At 36.2% G+C, this 21,787-nt stretch overlaps 1 protein-coding gene across 1 annotated transcript in view; it reads left to right on the forward strand.

Moving 5' to 3' along the window:
* The window catches only part of LOC114045927 (activin receptor type-1), a 154,583-nt gene that overhangs the window by 119,756 nt on the left and 13,040 nt on the right, over window positions 1-21,787 (forward strand). The window contains exons 7-8 of the mRNA XM_027866136.1: window positions 8,408-8,683; window positions 14,376-14,573. Of these exons, the coding sequence (XP_027721937.1) occupies window positions 8,408-8,683; window positions 14,376-14,573 (474 nt within the window). The remainder of the gene's footprint in view (window positions 1-8,407; window positions 8,684-14,375; window positions 14,574-21,787) is intronic.

Below are 21,787 nucleotides of genomic sequence, written 5' to 3' on the forward strand. Positions count from 1 at the left end.
AAAGCAATTTGGAACTGTGCCCCCAAAGTCATTAAATGGTACACATGCTTCAACTCAGCAAAAGTAGGCCTATACCCCAAAGAGATCAAAGAAAAGGACCCACGTGTACAAAAATATTTATAGCAGCTCTTTTGTAGTAACAAAGAACTGGAAACTAAGGAGGTATCCATCAATTGGAGAAGGGTTCAGCAAAATATGGATGAAATGAAATAAAGTGCTAAATGATGAAAAACTTTAAGAGAAGTTAGTCATTGATGATGCAATAGATATCTCAAGAGACAGAAAAAGACCTAAGAGAAGCTGGGAAGATTTCTATGAACTGATACAGAAGGAACTGAGCAGGACTAGAAAACAATTTATACAAAAACAACATTATTAAATCAAACAACTTTGAAAGACTTAAGACATCTGATTAGAGCAATTACCAAACATGATTCCAGAGGACCAATCATAAAACAGGTTACCTACCTCCTGACAGAAAATGTATGTATGCACTGTTGTCCCCCCCCTTCCATGACTGATATGGGAATTTATTTTGCTTGACTCTGTGTATTTGTTACAGGGGTTTTGTTTTTCTTTTTCTTTTCCAGTGGTATAAAGATGGGTGTGTGTGTGTGAGAGAGAGAAAATAGATTTTTGTTGATTGGAAAAAAAAACAAAAGAAAAAAGAAATGCTCTGGGGCATGTCATCATAGGTTACTCTAATTTGCAGTCAAGCTATCCTAGGGAAATAGTGCACCTTGGTAGCTAGTATTGGGCACTGTCTGATCCTCTATCATTTCTATACCATTTCCTTTCTAACTCCCTCAGGGAGATGCTTTATAAACTATGTACTCTTCTTCTTGCCTCTTCCCACCTCCTTTGTCTTTTGTGACTCACACTCCTTGAATTGTAGCCATCCCTATCATGTTGGCACACCCTTTTCTTTTCCATTTAGCACCTTTCCCCCCTTCCCCTACTTTGTTCTTCATTATGCTTTTGTGTGTTGTATAATGAGTTATATGGCTATTTTTAAAAAATGGAAACCCTTTACAAATATGTATGGTCAATCAAAACAAAATTCCACATTGGCATGTCTAAAAAGATTTTGTTTCATGATGCATTGAGTCCTTCATCTCTCTATCAAGATGTAAGCAACCTGTTTCATCATTAGTCCTCTGGAATTGTGGTTGACCATTATATTGATAAGGTTCTCTAATTCTTTCAAAGTTATTTGCCTTTACCATATTGCAGCTACTGTATAAACTGTTTTGGATCTGTTCAGTTCACTCTGCATCAGTTCATACAAGTCTTAACAGGTTACTCTGAAACCATCTCTTTCATTATTTCTCATAGCACAATAGTATTTCATTGCATTTCTATACCATGCATATTCATATGTTCCTCAATTTATGAGTTATATTTTTATTTTATTTTTTATGCTTATAAAGTACTCATTATTTGTTTAAAAACAATGATGATGACCAACATTTATATAGCTTTTTGTATTTCATTTTCCCCTTACAAATCTGTGAGGTAGAACAACTATCACCACCACCACCATCAAACACTACCTACCTACAAAGCTGTTGTAAGGATCAAATGAGTGGATATAAGTAAAGAGCATTCCAAACTTTAATGTGCTATATAAATATCTATATAAATAGGGATATGCTATATAAAGTACAAAACCCATCATTGTTACTATATTCTCATTTGGTCTTTACCATAACTCTGTGATTTAAAGATACTGCAAACACTGTCCCATTTTAGATTTGAAGAATCTGAAAGTAGAAGGAAAGAAGCATAGAGTACTTGACTCATCACCAATCATCTCAGATTTCATCCCCCATTACACTAACATGTCACCTCTTTATGACAAATGCGTGTCTTTGTGGAGGAATCCTCTTGAGAACATTGTACAGATACCCCCACCTTAAAATACCAATGTTTTATTCCTGCTTCTTTCATTCCCCCTCCCCCCCAAGTGGGAGGAAAAACAGTATTATCCTTAAGAAATGATTTGATTCTTCCCAGAAATAAAGGGGGGAGAGGAAAGAAAACACTTATGTCAGGGTTCTTAACCTTTTTGTGGCATGGACCCTCCGATAGTTTGCTGAACTATGGACCCTTTCTCAGACTATTGTTTTTAAATGCATAAAATCAAATACATAGCTTAACAAAGAAAACCAGTTATTGATATAAAATTTTCAAAACATGAAATAAGCTCATGAACCCCAGGTTAGAATAATAAATAATAAATAAACTCATGAACCCCAGAGGTTCTACCTCGGCCAAATATATTTAAAGTGCTTTGTGTTATGGACCAAGAGAAAAACACTGGTTAGAAACAACTAATTACCTGGAGGGCTGCTAGGTAACACAACAAATAAAGTGCCAGGCCTGGAGTCAGGAAGTTCAAATCCAGCCCCAGACAGTAGCTGTGTGATCCTGGGCAAGTCCCTTAATCCTGTCTGCCTCAGTTTCTTCATCTTTAAAATGAGCTGGAAAAGGAAAAGGCAAACCACTCCAGTACCTTTGCCAAGAAAAACCCCAAAAGAGGTCACAGAGTCAGACTCAACTGAAACAACTAAAAACAACAAAATTACCCAGCATTTCTACAGTTAAGTGCTTTGTTTATTGCTTAGTAGCTATTGACCTCTGAGCAGATTACTTTTCCTTTGAGCCTCTGTCTCCTTATCTGTAAAATTGAGATATTAATAGCACCTACTTCATGGGATTATTTTGAGGTTTAAGTGAGATGATATGTATAAAAAGTGCTTTGCAGATCTTGTCAGGTGTTATGGTAATGTTTAGCCACCTTTATTTTTATGAGATGCCACAAATAATGGATAGACAACTGGATATGAAGGCAGGAAGATAGTTTCAAATACACCCCCAAAACATAACACTTGTGTAACTCTGCACTTGTCACATAACTTTTTGGAAACCTTAATTTACTCATTTTAAAAATGGCCAAATGAAAGAATATGGTTACATCTCTTTGCGAACCTTAAAGAGCTGCATAATTATGAACTGTTATTTCTTTATTACTGTTGCTGATCTCAAAGAGTTTCTGTAAAGAAAGTACTTTAACTATGAAGCAATATAATAGCACAAGTTACTTTTAGGATGGTGTTCAGTTACTCATCCTCATCCTTTAAGGCCATATAATTCCAAGCCCTTCAATCCAAACTGCTTAATCCTGTGTAATCCTGACTGTAGCTTCTAGATATTTAAATTGTTTCTTTCTGTCTATTTGCAATATTTTCTCCTTGACCTGGCTGTGGAATTGGCCATAATATTCTTGGGCGTTTTCATTTTGACATCTCTTTCAGTTGGTAATCAGTGGATTCTTTCAATTTCTTGAAATATGATGCCTCTTTTTTTTTTTTATGGCTTTCAGGTTGTCAATTCTTAAATTATCTCTCCTTGATCTATTTTCCAGGTCAGTTGTTTTTCCAATGAGATATTTCACATTTTCTTCTATTTTTTCATTTTTTTTTACTTTGTTTTATTGCTTCTTGATGTCTCATGAAGTCATTAGTTTCCACTTGCCCATTCTAATTTTTAAGGAATTATTTTCTTCAGTGAGCTTTTATACCTCCTTTTCCATTTGGCCAGTTCTACTTTTTAAGATGTTCTTTTCTTTAGTGAATTTTGGTACATTTTTTTTTCTGTTTGGTCAATTCTGCTTTTTAAGGATTTTTTTTCCTTTTCATTGAATTTTGGTACCTCTTTTTTCTATTTGGATGATTCTGTTTTTTAAGGAGTTTTTATTTTCAGTGAATTTTTGTATCTCTTTTTCCATTTGGCCAGTTCTGTTTTTTAAGGTATTCTTCTTTTCATTGGATTTTTGTCCTTTTAAAATTTTTTTCATTTTTACCATTTGTTCTATTCTGTTTTTTAAGGTGTTATTTTCTTCAGTATTCTTTTTTGCACCTCCTTGACTGAGCTATTCACTCTTTTTAAAAAAAAATGATTTTCTTGTATCACTCTCATTCCCCCCTCAATTTTTCCTCTACCCCTCTTATTTACTTTAAATTTTTTTTATTAATTTATTTTTAGTTTTCAGCAATCACTTCCATATGCTTTTGAATTTAAAATTTTCCTCCCCCTCCTTCCTCGCCTCCCTCTCAAGACAATGTGCAATCTGATATAGGCTCTACATATACATTCCTATTAAACATATTTTCACATTAATCATGTTGTAAAGAAGAATTAGAACCAATATGAGGAACCATAAGAGGAAACAAAACAAAGCAGAAGAGAAATAAAGAGCAAATAGTATGCTTCAATCTGCATTCTAGCTCCATAGTTCTTTGGATGTGGATGACATTTTCCATCATGAGACTTTTGGAGACGTCTTAGATCATTCACTGCATTGCTGAGAAGGGTTAAATCTATCAAAGTTAGTTGTTGCGCAACATGGCTGTTACTATATACAGTGTTCTTCTGGTTCTGCTCACTTAATTTAACATCAGTCCATACAAGTCTTTTCAGGTTTTTCTAAAGTCAGCCGCTCATCATTTCTTATAGCACCACAGTATTCCAGTACATTCATATACCACAGCTTGTTTAGTCATTCCCCAATTGATGGGTATCCCTTCAATTTCCAATTCTTTGCCACCACAGAAAGAGCTGCTGTAAATATTTTTGTACATGTGGGTCCTTTTCCCATTTTTATGATCTATTTGGGATACAGCCCTAGAAGTGCTATTGCTGGGTCAAAGGGTATGCACATTTTTATAGCCCTTTGGGCGTAGTTCCAAATTGCTCTCCAAAATGGTTGTATCATTTCACAACTCTACCAACAATGCAATAGTGTTCCAATTTCCCCACATCTTCTCCAACATTTATCATTTTCCTGTTTTGTATGTAAGTATGTGTCTTATTTATTTTTAAAAAACCTTTTTGAGCTCTTCCAGGAATTCTTTTTGGTCCTGAGACCAATTCACATTTTTCTTTGAGGTTTTGGATATAGTAGTTTTGACTTTGATGTCGTCTTAAGAGTTTGTATTTTGATCTTTCTTGTCACCATAGTAAATTTCTATGATCAGTTTATTTATTTATTTTTTTGTTACTTGCTCATTTTCCCAGCCTATTTCTTAACTTTTAACTTTATGTTAAAGTTGGGCTCTACTCCCAGTGTGGAGAGAGCGTTGTGCTAGGCTTCAGTTTCTTTGTGCTGCTACTTTCAGAGCTAGTTCTGGAGGTCTGTAAGTTTTCAGTTTTTTCAAGGTGGTAAGGAGAGACGTAGTCCCTGTTCTTCTGGCCTGCGCTCTGTTCTGTGAGTGACCATAAACACTCTTTTCTGCCCTGGGACTGTGACCAGAGTCCCCATGCTCTTGCAGCCTCAAGCTCTAGTGTGGTGATGCTTTTCCTCCCAGTTCCTGGGACTGTGACCACATGTGGCAGTGCACCCATTGCCTGCAAAGGGTCCCCTAAAATCTCCTTCTGACAAGTTGTCCTACCACCTTACTGTTTATGGCTGCCAATTCAGGCCCCCTCCCCCCACCCCGCAAAGCCTGCTGGTAGCTTTTCCAGTAAGGCCTGTACTGGACCACACTCCATTTTCATCCCAGTGAGACAGACCTTTCCTGCCAACCTTCTAAGTTGTCTTGGTGGAAAATTGTTTCACTCCATCCTTTTGTTGGTCCTGCCACTCCAGAATTTGTTTTTGGGGTGTTATTTTTGAGTTGTTTGGAGGGGAATTTGGGAGAGCTCAAGTGAATTCATGCCTTTCCTCCTCCATCTTGACTCTTCTTTTTTTTTTTAAATTGTCCTTGGATTCTTTAGCAATTTTGACAGAGGAGCAGAGATTATCTTGAATTTTTTTTTTTTTTTTTTGCTGGTGGCTGGGGCATATGTAGCTAGAAGAGGGGCACATTTGAAGAGTTATCACAGTTTTATTCATCATTCAAATTCACAGTTAACAATTGTTTTAGATACCATTCAAGCCATAAATGTTTTAGGAGAATTACCTTGTGGAGTGGATGACTAATAATTCCTATTTAATTTTAGATTCAAGCCTCTAAGAAACTAAGGTCAAAAGATTCTTGTGACCTGCCTTTTATTTTTACTAATGAAATACCAGATAGGCCAAAGATAAAACTGACAAACCAAAATAATTTGACATCAAGAATACTTGTTTTAGAGAGACTTTACTAGATACTTCTAGATAAATTGTTGTCTTAGTAGAATTTGTTTCCCTATAGGCACTTAAACTATAGATGCCATTGCAAGGTTCATACATATTTTCTTTCTAATTAGATAGATAAAGACATTGCTTCTCCCTCTTCATAAATATAGTCATAGGCAGAATCATAACATGTTTTATACAATGTAGGGGATCAGAGAATGTTATAGAGTTAGAGTGCATATAATGCAGCCCCCTTATTTTACATAGGAAATGGAGACACACAGAAAAATATAACCTGTTCAATGTGGTACACTGAAAGAGCAAAAAATTTGGAGTCAGAAACTGGGTTAAAAAATCTAAGTGCAGCTACTTAGTATCTTTGTGACCTTAGGCAAATCTGTTAAGCCCCTGGATCTCTGTTTCCTCATCTGTAAACTGTGGACTTTGGACTAAGAGAACTTGAAAGTGTTTTCTAGTTGTAAATTTTTGGGCACAGTTATGTGGCACAGTGGATAGAGTGCTGGTCCTGGAGTCAGGAAGACTCATCTTCCTGAGTTCAAATCTTGCTGGCCTCAGATACCTTGTAGAGTGTGTGATTCTGGACAAGTCACTTAACCTGTTTGCTTCAGTTTTCTCACCAGTAAAATGAATGGGAGAAGGAAATGGCCAACTACTCTAGTATCTTTGCCAAGAAAACCCCAAATGGGGTCACAAAGATTCAGACATGACTGAGAAATGACTGAACACAACAATTATAAATTTATGAACTCATGAAGGTCATATGTATATCTAACAGCACAAGAAATCAGGTCATCTGACCCCCTACTCTAGTTCCTATTCTGCCATACCCTCAAGGAATTTCTTTCTACATAGCAATATTCATGAATATTCACAGACTTATTTATCAATAATTTGTGAATTACTACTACATTCATGCTTTCACATAAAGGTCATGACTCTTCATTAGCTCATTAGAGTTCACACAACTCCAAAGATAATTCCATATGTACTGGTTAACTTAATTCTATTACATCTTTGCATTGTATTTTTTTTTCCAGAGACAATCATCTGACTATTTCTCCTTGGAAGAGTGTTAACATGGGTGGGTGGGTGAATAGAAAGATTGTTAAGTACTTATTATATGACAGGTTCATAATGTGCTAACAATACAAGCAAGCAAGACAGCTCCTACCCTCAAGGAACTCATAATCAGGGGGAAGGTAACCTTGAAAAGGAGCTGGAAATTAGGGCTAGAAGAGAGTAGAAGTCCCAGTGGTCAAAGTGCAGATGAGGTGGTCAGAGGCCTGATTCTAGGCAGGATGTGGCTAAACGTCACCTACAGGAGTCCAAGGTAGTTTCAGCAGGGAAATGAGTTCAAGGTCCATATGGCAAGGAAGTGGTGACAATATCATTGAATGGAGGAGGCTGGGTGGCTGGGAAGTTAGATGGAGGCTTCATTCTGGTCATGGTGAGGTGAGCCTGGCTTGTTTCCAAGGGTTTAGAGTTCATCCTGATTAATTGCTTCATCTGGTCACTTTTTATTGCCTTTCAAAAACACAACTTTAAGTGTGTACCTGTGGTCCTGAAAATATTATGGTACTACTGCTGCTGTTACTACTATTTTTAGCTAGAATTTATATAAGGTTTTAAGGTTTCAAAATGCTTAACAACTATCTTATTAGTATCAACTAAACTTGACCTTGTCTTCTAAGGAACTTAAGATATTATAGTTAACAGAATTACATTTCATCATAAATTATCTTTCTTTTTTGTTTTTTTTTTGGCTAGGCAATGGGGTTAAGTGACTTGCCCAGGGTCACACAGCTAGTAAGTGTAATGTGTCTGAGGCTGGATTTGAACTCAGGTCCTCCTGAATCCAGGGCCGGTGCTCTATCCACTGTGCCACCTAGCTGCCCCGTAAATTATCTTTTTTAAAGAACATTTTAAACATTGAAACCATTGTGTCTTCCTTTCTATCACCTTTTTAGATGTTCACATTTTAGGGGAACGTACCCCAAGATACTGAATTTTGATGAAACCAACTTAAAATGATCACTTTTTTGTTATGTTCGTTTGTTTATCTTAAATAACTCTCCTTTTATATTGATTGATTAAATTCATTGTTATACAAATCATCAATAAATCAATAAACATTTATTAAGAACTTATTTATTATGTGGTAGGCACTGTGCTAAGCTCTCATCTTGAAGCACCAAAAAAATTTAATGCAGAGCTTTCTTTGGTATCTTATGGTTGTTCTCATTTTTTCCTATTGTCTCTCCTCAGGGTTCATTGCTTCAGATATGACATCAAGACACTCTAGTACTCAGTTGTGGTTAATTACACATTATCATGAAATGGGATCCTTGTATGACTACCTACAGCTCACTACTCTGGACACAGTTAGCTGTCTTCGAATTGTGCTGTCTATAGCTAGTGGTCTAGCACATTTGCATATAGAGATATTTGGAACTCAAGGAAAGCCAGCCATATCCCACCGGGATTTAAAGAGCAAAAATATCCTTGTTAAGAAGAATGGACAATGCTGTATAGCAGATTTGGGTAACTTGTTCTCATTTGTTGAAACTTTTTGATGTTCCTAATGCTTTGTTCTTTACCTTTATAATACATTCTTTTATTATTTAAAGAGCTGTCACAAAATATAACTTCCACTAGAGGGCACTATTTTAAAATGTTTGTTTATTATTATTATTTTTTTAAATTTTAAAAAATTTTTATTTTTAATTTAATTTAATTTAAAATTTTAATTTAATTTAATTTAAAATTTAAAAATTTAAAAATTTTTTAAAAAACACAAGAAAAGAACTAAAAGACCCCACCCTTTCCAACAAATACATTTTTGGAATACGAATATGATTATTTTTGTATTGGCTTTCTGCCGTCAATTATTCTGTGGTTAAAATTTGGCTATCATTCCTGCCCTTAAAATCAAGTATTTGTCAAATAATTACATTAGTCAAAATTTTATTATAATTCCACTGGTGGGATTCATATTTATGGAAGGTTGAAAGCTGCTTACTCATTCCTGTCTCAGTCATTCAATGATTTCTCGGTAAGTTTATCAAGCATCTACAACATACTAGACTCTGTCATGGGCACTGGGGAAACAGTGGCATAAATGAAATATTACCTATTTTCCAGGGCCTTACATTAATCTTACCAAGGGTAGGTTAAGGCAGAGAACTGAGTTATTACATTTTTGTATATATTGGGTAGTGTTGGGAATATCTAAATACCAGTTTACTTGGTAGCTTCACATCTCATCACTAAGGCATATATGTGTGTGTGTGTGTGTGTGTGTGTATGTATATGTGCGTATATATATATATATATATATATACTTCGATCAGTAGTGACAACTATGACTGTTTTTTGAGAGACAATTTAAAAGATTTTTTTTAAGTTGAGACTATTGATAGTCAATAATCAATGAACATTTTATTAAGCACCAACTATGTTCCAGGCAATATGCAAAGCTCTGGGGAAACAAAGAAAGGTAAAAGACAGTCTTTGCCCTAATTAGGTTTGTGGTGAGGGTGGGAAGTGGGAGAGGAGAGGAAATGATGAGGTGGCAGCATTGGGACTCTCCTTTAATGAATCATCTAGGAAGACTTCCTAATCCACCTTCCATCTTCTCCAGTCACAGAGAGGGAGGGATCTTGAGTCTAGGGTGGTAATAGAGAAGGGTGAATTTCAGAGGTGATTCAGTCTTGCTGGAAGATGAGTTACTAGAAACAATGGTGAGATCAAGGAGATCAGCCCAGGAGGGAGATGAGGAAAATCTCTCATTTCATCTTCATTGAAATCTGTCCTCTTTTAGTATATAATGAAAGACTTTGGCCCAGCTTTAATTCTGAATATACATGCTGCTTTTTTGGTCTTGGACCTGTGATTTCATTGGTGAAGGAATATTCCATCGAGGAACTTCTTTTACCAATGTAGATGGACACTTAACCTACCCTTTAGAATCTTAGATTCTTAATCTAGGGTCCACAAATTATTTTTTTTTAAAATCTTGATAACTTTCACAACTAAATTGGTTTCCTTTGTAATCCTATGTATTTTATGCATTGTAAAACGTTATTGTAAGAAAAAATCTGTTAGGCTTCATCAGATTACCAAAGAAAGAAAAGTTAAGAATCTTTAGCTTCCTGGAATTAGGCAAACCTTCATAATCACCTACCCTAAGGTATGAATCAACACAAATTGTAACTTCTCTTTGAGTTAGGAAAAATTGAGTTTCAGATAATAATTATTCTAGATGTATAGTTCAAACTTATTAGCTGATTTTGGCTACTTTTTATCTTGGTAGTTCACAATAATGATAGCATATTCCATAATTTTCAGTGGGGTGGAAAAATCACAGAAAATGTTATTGCAGAGATAATCCACAATATTCCTTGTCCCCATTCTGTTACTTCACGCAAGTAATTATAGCTCGTGGATAAGAGTCAGTAAGCCTGAATTATTTGTCTGGCTGTGACTAGGGAACATTGACGACACAATGAAAAGGCCTAGGTCTCTCACTTTTCCAAATTTCCTTGTCTGCTTTCCTTGCCCCTTCTTTAACTCAGCTTCTGTTGACTCTCTATTGGCTTTTCCAGTACTCTGCTTTACCATATTCCAATGTTTTAAAGTGTTAATCATTTGGACAACACATTAGGGTAGGGCAGGGTTTGAAGTAGATTTCTGGGACTAAATAAGTGAGTATCGGCAGCAGCAGTGAATATGAAAGATATTCTGCTTCTTTGGCATTTAACCGAGAACAATCCCAAGAGTGGATGTCAAATCAGTTATACCCTGATGATAAGGAAGGTTGTTCATCTTTGCTATACAGTAATGAAATCATTACCTGGTATATTACCAAGTTCCTAGTAATAATTTTTTTATTAAATTATTAATTGAAGAATTATTTGGAGGCTATAGCTGCCTTATATATCTTTTACAATACTAACTTTGAACCTGTAGCATTTTGGACAGACTTATTTTATACGGATATATGAAATGTTTTTTTAACCAATATATTATACTATCCTTGCAAATGCTCTTAACATGTACTGTTGAATGCTTTACAAGGACCTTTAGTCCATCAAAACATGCTAAATCCTTACACATGCAGAGTTTTTCCACAAACCAGGTCAGTATAGTTTGGAGTTCGATGGACAATAAAGACAGAAAACAAGTTGTTGATCTATTCCTTTTAGATTAGGGGTTGCTAATTTTTTTTTATGTTATGTACTCCATTGACATTCTGATGAAGCCTATGGCCCCTTTCTCAGAGTAACATTTTTAAACACATAAAATACATAAGATTATAAAAGAAGCTAATTATATTCAAATAGTTGTCAATATTTTTAAGAGCACAAGTTCATCGGCCCCAAGTTAAGACCTCTGCTCTTGATGAACAAACAAATGAGTCACTTTGTATGTACAAGGTTTCACAGTGAACTAGCAGTGGAATTCGATGGGACAGTTAAAGTCATAGAATTACTGAATTTTAAACCTAGGAGAAATTATTTAGGCTGTCCAACATCTTAATTTTCCAGTTTAGGAAACTCAGACCTCTTTTTAACTGAAAGAATTTGACATGTCAGGACAATTGACTTTCTTTTTTTTTCTTGTATTTATTTTTTTTTCCTTTTTATTAATTTATTTAGTTTTCAACATTCACTTCCATAAGCATTTGAGTTTTAACTTTTCTACCTCTCCCTCCGCAGGATGGTGTGCAATCTGGTATAGGCTCTACATGTACATTCCCATTGAACATATTTTCACATTAGTCATGTTGTAAAGAAGAATTAGAACCAATAGGAGGAACCACAAGAAAGGAAACAAAACAAAACAGAAGAAAAAAAAGAACTAATAGTATGCTTCTATCTGCATTCAAACTCCACAGTTCTTTCTCTGGATGAGGATACCATTTTCCATCATGAGACTTTTGGACATGTCTTAGGTCCTTGCATTGCTAAGAAGAGCTAAGTCTATCAAAGTTAGTCATCTCACACCGTGGCTGTTACTGTGTACAATGTTCTCCTAGTTCTGCTCACTTCAGTCAGCATCAGTTCATACAAGTCTTTCCAGGTTTTTCTGAAGGACAATTGACTTTCTTTAAAGCTATTTGATGGCTTTGCTTTTAGAGAAATTATTTTGCTAAGTGCTCCAAATGCCAGTAGAAAATATTTATGATAAAGGTAACAAAGGTCAAATGGCTTTCTCCCTTCTTTGGGTAGATCTGAGAGGTTCTGGGATAGAGAAGGTTCAGTGAACTGAGAAAGTTTTCAGGAGTGTGTAATACTGAGTCCCTGTCTGAAGCCATTGATTCTTTACTTACACCAACCTCCTTTCCCAGTCTTAGTTCTACTAGCCCCCTAGTTAGAGTAATACCAGTATTGCTGGGGATTAGGGCAATAAGAGGTCTTCCTTGAATAGAACCCTTGGCCAAACTCTTATTAATACTCTTTCTTTTTCTGCCCAGCTCTGGTGGAGTTTCTGTGTGTCATTCCCACCTTTACCCCTACACTGTAACATAGATAAATCAAGGCACACTTATAAAGAAACTCTTTCTCTTTCTCTCTCTCTCTCTCTCTCTCTCTCTCTCTCTCTCTCTGTGTGTGTGTGTGTGTGTGTGTGTGTGTGTGGTGTTCTGTTTTAATAGCCAGGAAAATTATAGCTACTTGAATTAGTGCTCTTCCAGAAGTGAAGAACGCTCCTTGCAAGATAGTAACTTGAGGTTCTCAAGAAATGGTTAATGATCACTTTTTGAGTATCATGGAAAATAAATTTTAGTTTGGAAAACAAGGCTTCTCTAGTTCCTTCAAACTCTTGAGATTCTGTGATTTTATGTTTATCATCCATGTACAACTTGGGTAGTCATGTGTATAGGATAGAAAATGATATTGTCCTATCTCCTTGTCCTCTGGAAGCTATGTATGGGATTAGGTATCTAAACAGGCAGGTTAAATGCAGAGTTATTAAAGAATTTCTAGCAAGCTTATAATCATTCATAAGAAAATTTAATATTCAACTTATCTGCCTTGTGATTTTTGTGTATATGTGGCTATTTTACAAGTCTGGAGAAGAACTCTATTGGAGGGGAAAGCTTCAGAGTGGGATTATAAATCTGGTGAGGGTTTCTTAAAACCTGGGTGGTGGTTTGTAAGGAGATTGGATTTCATCACTAGTTGGATTTCATCACCATCACCATGTTCTCCAGGTTACTAAAGCTGTAAGGATTTGCATATGTACACCTTCCTCTGCATTAAATTGAGAGATCATCCCAGCAAATGCTCAGGGAGATTGTGGGAGGAAAAGTTTTCTGCAGATGGCTTGCAGGATCCCTGAGGGAACATTCATCTACAGGAGATCTGAAGCATCTTGCAGCACTTCTTGTTAATTTGAACATTGCAGCATTCACTTCAAGACTTTTTTTTTAAATGAAAAAAATGCATTGATGTGAATATTTAGTCCCTCAATTCAAAAAAAAAGACACCTGTCTCTGGTTTCTTGCAAGTGGTTTGACAGAAATAATTCATGGTACTAACAGGGGAGTTTTGCTTTGAATAGGGGTTCAATTTAGATGCTCTCTGAGCCATGGAGATTGAATGGAGTTAGGGGTACATCCATGTATTTCTCCTTATTGCTCAGATGAGTGAGACCGCACCTGAACCCTTTGAAGGTTGGAGCAGTAGTCAGCTCACCATGGCAACACTGGCCCTTTCTAAGTGGTGCCAAATTTCCTGAAGTTTTCCAAGTCACACAGTGTTCTCCATTTAAAGGGGGTGCCATGGTGTAGGATGAGAACTTGATTTGTCTTTTGCTAGGCCTCTTTGGGATAGTTCCTAATGTGAGACTGCTATTCCTCAGGACTTGAAATACATATACACATAGCTCACTTTGGGTTAGAGTGGTACATTAGTATGGCATATATCCACCATTTACCTTTATTGTTTTTTCCCTCTCTCGCCATCTCTTTATTGCTTTCTCTAACCCTATCTCTACACCATAGTTTCCTCCACTCTTAAAATTTCAGAAAGTTCTTCCCCTGCTATATCTATTTCTTAAGGTCCAACACAGGCATTTCTTCATATATCCTAGCAGTGGCACCTCAGAACCACAAGATGGCATTTTGGGATGGGGATTCATTGGTATAATCACAGATGCTTTGGCAGCAACTCAAGAACAAATGGGTGTCCTTGAGGTAGAAATGATTCTTGTTCTCTTTCCTTTGTCATAGGACTTGCAGTGATCCACTCCCAGACCAACAATCACCTAGATGTTGGAAACAACCCCCGTGTGGGCACCAAGCGCTACATGGCCCCTGAGGTCTTAGATGAAACCATCCAAGTGAACTGTTTTGACTCTTATAAAAGGGTTGACATTTGGGCCTTTGGACTGGTCTTATGGGAGGTGGCTAGGCGAATGGTGAGCAATGGTAGGTATTCTATACCCAGGTATAAAGAAAATTTCAGTCCATAAGTGAGTGAATGCATAAAAAAGTTATATACACAATAGATACGCTCCTGGAAAGCTGTGATTAAAATGAATCCATGCTTTAAATGCAGAAGATTTTAAGGATTCTTATAGCAAATATTTTTGTAATTTGAATAGACATTTTTCTTTTGTATAAACTTGGATTTTAATATATTTAATTTAGTTAAAGTCAAGTGCACTCATACTTGGGACTTGAGGTTTGTATGTTAAAGGTGAGCTGGAAGTGTGTATTGGAAAGAATATTGGTTTCAGCATAAGAAGTCTTAGGTTTGAATCTCAGGCCAGCTTAATATCTGTGTAACCCTAGGCAAATTACTTCTTCTTAGGTGAGGGCCTTAGTTTCCTCATCTATCAAATTGGGCTTGGGCTTGATGAACTCTTTAGATCCTTTCCAATGCCAAATCCTATGATGCTAATTTTTAGAATTTGCTCAGACATTTCCTGTAATATCTAACTCAAGTTTTTAAACCATATGTCATGATGCATCTTGTTAATATTTCTGATAGAGCTAATTTTTTTGCTAATTTGGTTTTTATACCAGATTTGTCAAAGTTTTTGAGTCAACAAAACTGTTGATTTTTAAAAAAAAATATCAAGTTGATCCATCAGAAAGTTGTATATTTACATTTAGATTCAAATCTAAGACATATGTTTGAATCTCTCATAAGGGTGATTGACTTGGTGTTGATTAAGTGAGATAGCTGCAGGGATATCTGGTCTTCTCTCATGTGAGCAATGATGTGCATTAGATGCAAAACATGTAGAAGAACTAGTTTCCTCCACACTGTGCTTACAGAACCTCGATCTTAATGAGCATTTATTTTGCTGTCCCTCTTTTAGGAAAACAGAAATAATAATGATGATGATGATAATAATAATTAGCATTTATAAAGCATTGTAGAGTTTTTAAAGCACTTTATGTATATTAGATCATTTGATATGCCCAACATCCCTCTGGAGTAGGAACTGCTCTTATCTCTACTTTACAGATGAAGAAATGAGACCTTGAGAGATATTAGGTGACTTGCCTATAACCCCACAGGTAGTGTGTGTCTGAGAGAGGGTTTGAATTTATGTCTTTGTGACTCCATATCCAACACTCTCTACTGTGTCACCTATCTAAAACCCCAAGAATGGTATGAATTTATGAGTGTTGAGACATCACCTTTCAGGGTTTAAAAATATTATAGATTCCTCCCTCTTCCCCTTTGTCAAGTTTAGTTAACAATCATTTATTAAGTGTCTACTATTTGCCAGGCACTGTACTAGATGCTAGAGATACAAAGAAAATTTAAAAACAAAACAAAACAGTCTGGAGACCTTGGGCCTATCTTAATTTGCATGGTGGTTATAGGAAAACTTAATTTTTTTTTTTGAGGGAAATATATATAGGGCAGTTTTTATTGTATTAGAGCCAGGAAATAGGCACTAGTTAAGACAGGCATGCTATGGAGACACATAAATTTCTAACTGGAAACCTCTCCAGTTTAAAGAAACTTATTCATAGAATATCAAAATTATGTGTATCTGATTAAATATAAACAAGCAGGAACACTACTTGACAGCCTTGTTTTTTAAGACTAATTTTTTTAAAGGAAGTTTTGAAGATTTTCTTGGTAATTGGTATTTCTCAATCAGTGTTTGGAAGCTTTCGAGTTGCAATTCATATCACTTAGGTGCCTTGAGAATTGTTTGCAACAAGGGCTTGTTTTGCTGATCTTTAAATTCTGAACTTTGTCTCTAATTGCACATTGACTTGATTTCTATCCCCTCTTTCCCCTAAGTGATTTCTGAGTACTATTGGCACTGGAAACCTAATGACTATTTCATTGGTCCGAGCAGAGGGTTTGTTGAAAGGATAGTGTCATAACACACTGTGTGGCAGGTAAACTAACTCTCCCCAAGACTGTAAGGAAATTGACATTTCCAAGACCAGCATATTAACTTTCCTAACTGTTGATATTTAGCCTTTAATCTAGTTGAGCATTTCTTCTGGAAGCTTGGTGGAAACAGTTTTGGATTTCATGCCTTCTGTGCACTCAAATCACCAACTGTGTTGCTGTGGAGCAGGCAGAAACCCCAAACATATTAAAAGTTTTGCTGTTGTTAATTCACATTAATTTGAAATACAACTCTGTGGACCTAGATTACCTGAACTTTTAACATAATTTCAGAAAATATTTGTGTGATTGTCATGTTTTATTTATTTTTTCCCCTTTTTTTGGAGGAAGGGTGGAAAATAAGGGTGTAGCTAACAAGTTCTCTTCCTTCATTTAGATTTCCTTTTTACACTCATCATTTTGTGAAATGTAGTCTTGCCCACAATCCAATTTGTGAGAGGAAAGGAAGGATCTCAAGAGGTCATTTAAATCAAGCTATTGTCTTTTTGTGTTTAATATAGTTTTATGCTTTACATGGATAAGTTTTGTGCAGACATAATAATCATTTAGTGATGATAAACATAGAGAATAAGGATTTGACTTGACCTGTGATTTCATAGGTTTAGGGAACTCCTGTGTGAGGAAATTACTACTTTGTTGTAAATCAGTACTTTCTCTACAACTTATAATCTTGGAGAGTTCTCTAGAATACTGAGATTATAATAGTATAATAATAGTTATATAATATTATGGTAATAGTTAACATTTATGTAGTGTTTTAAGTCTTAGAATATATATAGATATCTTTATCTCACAATTGCCCTGTAAGTAGGTGTTATTTTCATCTTCATTTTATAGATGAGGAAACTGATCAGAACTAAGAAATGTGATTTGCCCAGGATCTCACACTTAGTAAGAGTCTGAAGCTTAATTTGATAGCAGGTTTTTCTGATCCTAAGTTCATCATTCAACCTACTATACTACGAAGAGTCACTTCAAAGAAGTATTCCTTCCTCATGACCCCCCAGGGCATGCAGACATGCATACATAGAAGAACCATTGAAACTTTTATAATAGATATCTTTTTTACTTTCTCTTTCGATTGTAGTTAAAATGGGAACTGAGGAGGGTTCGAGGTTGGAGATATTGGTTTAGTAGTCTTCTGTCTATGTGGAAGTCATAATTAAAGCCACATTGAATTCATGAGATTACCAACCAGTGAATACGTTTTTGAGTACCTACTATATGCTAGGCACTGTGCTAAGCAGTAGGGGTGTGAAGTAAGCCAAAAAAAAAATAATCTCTGCTCTCAAGGAGCTCACTTGTCTAATGGGAGAGATAATATGCAAACAACTATGTACAATTAAGGTGTATACAGGATAAATTGGAGATAGAAGACATAAGCATTAAGGCAGATCAAAAACTTCATGTAGAATATGGACTTTAAGCTAGGACTTGGAGGAAGCTAGGGAAGGCAGAAGGCAGAGATAATGAAGGAGTGAATTCCAGGCATGGGGTTCAACCTGTAAAAATGCATAGGCAAGAAATGGATTATCTTGTGTGAGGGACAAACAGTAGGGAGGACAATGTCAATGTCACTGGATCATAGAGTATGTACAAGGAATAGGTTGTAAGAAGACTGGAAAGGTAGGAAGAGTCTCATTGAATCTGTGCCTGAAAATCTTCTGCGATGGAAAACCAACTTTTCTAGAGTTAGCCTGTTCTATTATTAGGCAGATCTTTCCTTTGAAGTTTTTCCTTACATTTTCCTCTCTATATATTTCCTCTCTGCTAATTTTCTTGAATGCATGAATGAAAACAGTCATTAAGCATTTACTATGTACCAAATACTCAACTAATCATTGGATAGTAAAGTAGATGTTGAATAGTCAGAAAATGGCACTAGTAGAATGTGAAACAACACTAGGGTAACTATAGAGGTCTATGTGATGTAGTTTTTATCAGTTAAAACAGCTTGTACCCAAGTCAGGAAGGAGTTTTAGAGCTGAGTTTAATCTCCCCAAAAACATTCATCAAGAGAGCACAAGAGGGCAATGACACAGCAGGCAAGGGGAAACGAAGATTAAGAAGGGAGAAGATAGTCAAAGAGCATGAGAATAAACAAAAAGATTATTGGATTTAGCAATTAGAGAGTTCAATTTCACTACAACGCAATCCAATCTTATAGGATGGAGAATCAAATTAGTTGTTAGGAAGTAGAGTCTACAAGGGTTAACTGTTTTTAAAAATTTGATAATGAAAAGATTATTGGGGACGTGTGTGATAGATTTTTTGTTGTATTTTTAGAAGGAGGAAGTCAAGTATTTTTTGGATACTGAAGATAGGAATCCAGTAGAGAGGTAGAGATTGAGAATTCATGAGAGATCAGTGTTGGATCAAAGTTCTAGAGGAAACTGGAGAAGGTAAAATTGAGAGAATTGGGCCTGACAAATGACTGAGTTACTTTTCAAGAATCAAAGGAGAAGCAGGTAGGTGTTACAGTGGATAGAGCACCTGAAATCAGGAGGACCTGAGTTCAAATCCGGCCTCAGACATTTGACACTTACTAGCTGGGCAAGTCACTTAACCCTGATTGCCTTGACCCTCCCCCTTGACCTTCCCACCCAAAAAAAAGGTAAGGGTGAGATATGAAAGTTAAAGATATTGTGAGATTTAGAAGAAGAAAGTTGAGGAGTTCGCTTAATTTTAGTAAAATTAGACATAGATTTATTTTCTGTGAGTGACTGGGAGAGGTGGAATTGGTGCTTGGGGAGAGTAAAGGTCTGGAGCATATTGTGGAGAATCACAGACCTTCAGTAAGAAATGAATAAAACACTTGCCATTCAGTGGTGAGTGCCCAGTTAAGGATTGTATAAATTTTGTAATGGATCCTGTCAGTATATTTTATTTCCTCCAGAAATATCCAGCTTCCTTAAAGTTAGAGCAGAGGAAGCATGTGGGAAGATAGGTCAGGTTGAAGGTTGAATTATTGATTGAGGATGGAAGGGATGTCAGAATTGGGTTAAAGTGCTACAAGGCTAGGGGCAAATCTTACCATTTGGTTTCATCTTCTGAGCTTCTGTAATAGGAGCAATATCCTAACAACCCCATGCAAGTTAAGCTAGTTTTTCCTTAAATGGTGTCAAAAATATCCTTGTGACTTAACTAGATCAGGGGACTAAAGCTTTGCTCAGACTTTTGATATCATTTCCTAGTTGTCTGAGTACAGAGCAGCCAAGAGGAATTCCAAATGCTCTCTCTGATGCTTAGCTGGTGGAAAACTGAACAATTCAGGCAGAAGAGTTTTACTCAGCTGAACCATATAAGCTACCCTCTATGCCTGTTATTTGTTGAACACTCTTCTTCAATGACTTAGTAAATGCCTTTTTTTTTAACTTGTTGAATATCCTTCCAATGTCTCATTTGATTCCAGTATCAAACCTAAATTACTAGGGAACTGACCTCTGTTGAGGCAGCTAGATGGTCCAGTGGATTGAGCACTGGGCCTGGAGTCAGGAAGAACTGAGGTCAAATTCTGCTTCAGACACTTACTAGCTATGTGACCCTGGGCAAGTCACTTAACTGCTGTTTGCCTCAGTTTCCTCAACTGTAAAATGGAGATAACAACACTTTAATTTTGCAGTGTCCTGATGATCAAATGAGATAATTGTAAAGTGCTTTAGCATAATGACTGGCACATAGTAGACTTTTACATGAATGCTTCATGCCTTCCCTTCCTGTTAGTCCCAGACCAGAACACCTTCCTTACCTCCCTCCCCTCCCCCTTACTTTCCTAACCTAGTTTACATGGGGGAATAGAAGTAGTCTGTTGGCTTATCTCTTTCAGTCTTAAAATTATGCATTTTTTGAGTTTCTGAGCCAGGTATAAAAATTTCTGTACAGCTATTTCCCTTTGAATAATATTGTAATTCATGATATTCCTCTAAAGAAAATAAATACAGCCTCATAACACTTACTAGCAGTGTGGCCCTGGTCAAGTCACTTAACCCCATTGCCTATCCAAAAAAAACCCAAAACAAAACAAAAAAAGAAACAAAAGAAAATAAATACAGTCTAGTTAACAAGCATTCATTAATTCCATTTGGATCTTGAAAATTTTTAAACTGTGCCTTTTAGTTTTTAACTATTGTACTAGATTGCTGCTGAAGAAGCAGTGGATGAGATAGGGAAGCTTTAATTTTTTTTCCTAGGCATGGAAAAGTATTGGCAGGTTGTGTGTCTAGTCTCAGCAAGTTTATCCTTACTTAAGCCAAATACTCAAATCCAAAGTAGACAGACCAAAGGCCTCTCTAGGCAGGATTCTTGTTTTGATTTTCCTAGTATAATCAAGTGGCTCTTTGCATGTCACTCACAAGCATAAAAAGATGGGAAATTCTCCATGCAAACTTCTCCCCTACTTCCACCCCTTTAGCTTTCTACCAGCTAAGCATCATAGAGGGCACTTAGAGGTCTTCTGGCCTGCTTTGTACTCAGACAGCCAAGAAGTGATATTTTTCCCCTTTGTTTCCTGCAAAGATCCTTACTACCTTACAACTAACATTAGTTGATCAGTTATTTATACTTTGAAATTCATGAGCTGCTCTCCTAAGAATTTGTATTTTCAGTTACTTATCTCCAATTGTGGAATGAAATAAAAGGCATTTAATTAAATTCAACAAATATTAAGCACATGCAGAAAACACTGTGGCTATACAAAGGCAAAAACTACAGAGATTTTTGTCTTGTATGAAATGTATTTCAACTAACCAGCAGCCTGGTGTGGGGGTGGAAAGAAAGTTTTTTTAGGTAGGCACAGGTCTTGGCATCTTCCCTTGACCCTAGAATCTTAACCAAGACCAGCCCTTGGATGCTTAAAAAGATGCAGATCACAGCCCCTCTCTGGATGCTCATCCTGTACAATGCTTCTCCCTGACCTCTCCTAAGTGTTCCATGGGGGTTCATCTAACATGTTGGAGGCCTTTCTTGCCCCCCCCCCCCAATGTTGTCAGGTTGATTAAATAATTTTAGGTTTCCTTGAGATTGAGGAAAAGGAGACTAATGTTTAGCTACCAGCTTCCTTCCATACAATTTCCAGCATTATTCAAGAAACATTTATTATGTACTTAGTCTATGCTGAACTCTGTGCTAATTGATGGAGCAGAAAAGAGTTCAGACAAGACATACATACATACACACACACATACACACATACACACATATATATTTGTGTGTATAAACACATAAATATACACATGCATACACAGTACATATATAC

This window comes from Vombatus ursinus, unplaced genomic scaffold (genome assembly GCF_900497805.2).
Source record: "Vombatus ursinus unplaced genomic scaffold, bare-nosed wombat genome assembly UNPS02014779.1, whole genome shotgun sequence".
NCBI lineage: Eukaryota > Metazoa > Chordata > Mammalia > Diprotodontia > Vombatidae > Vombatus > Vombatus ursinus.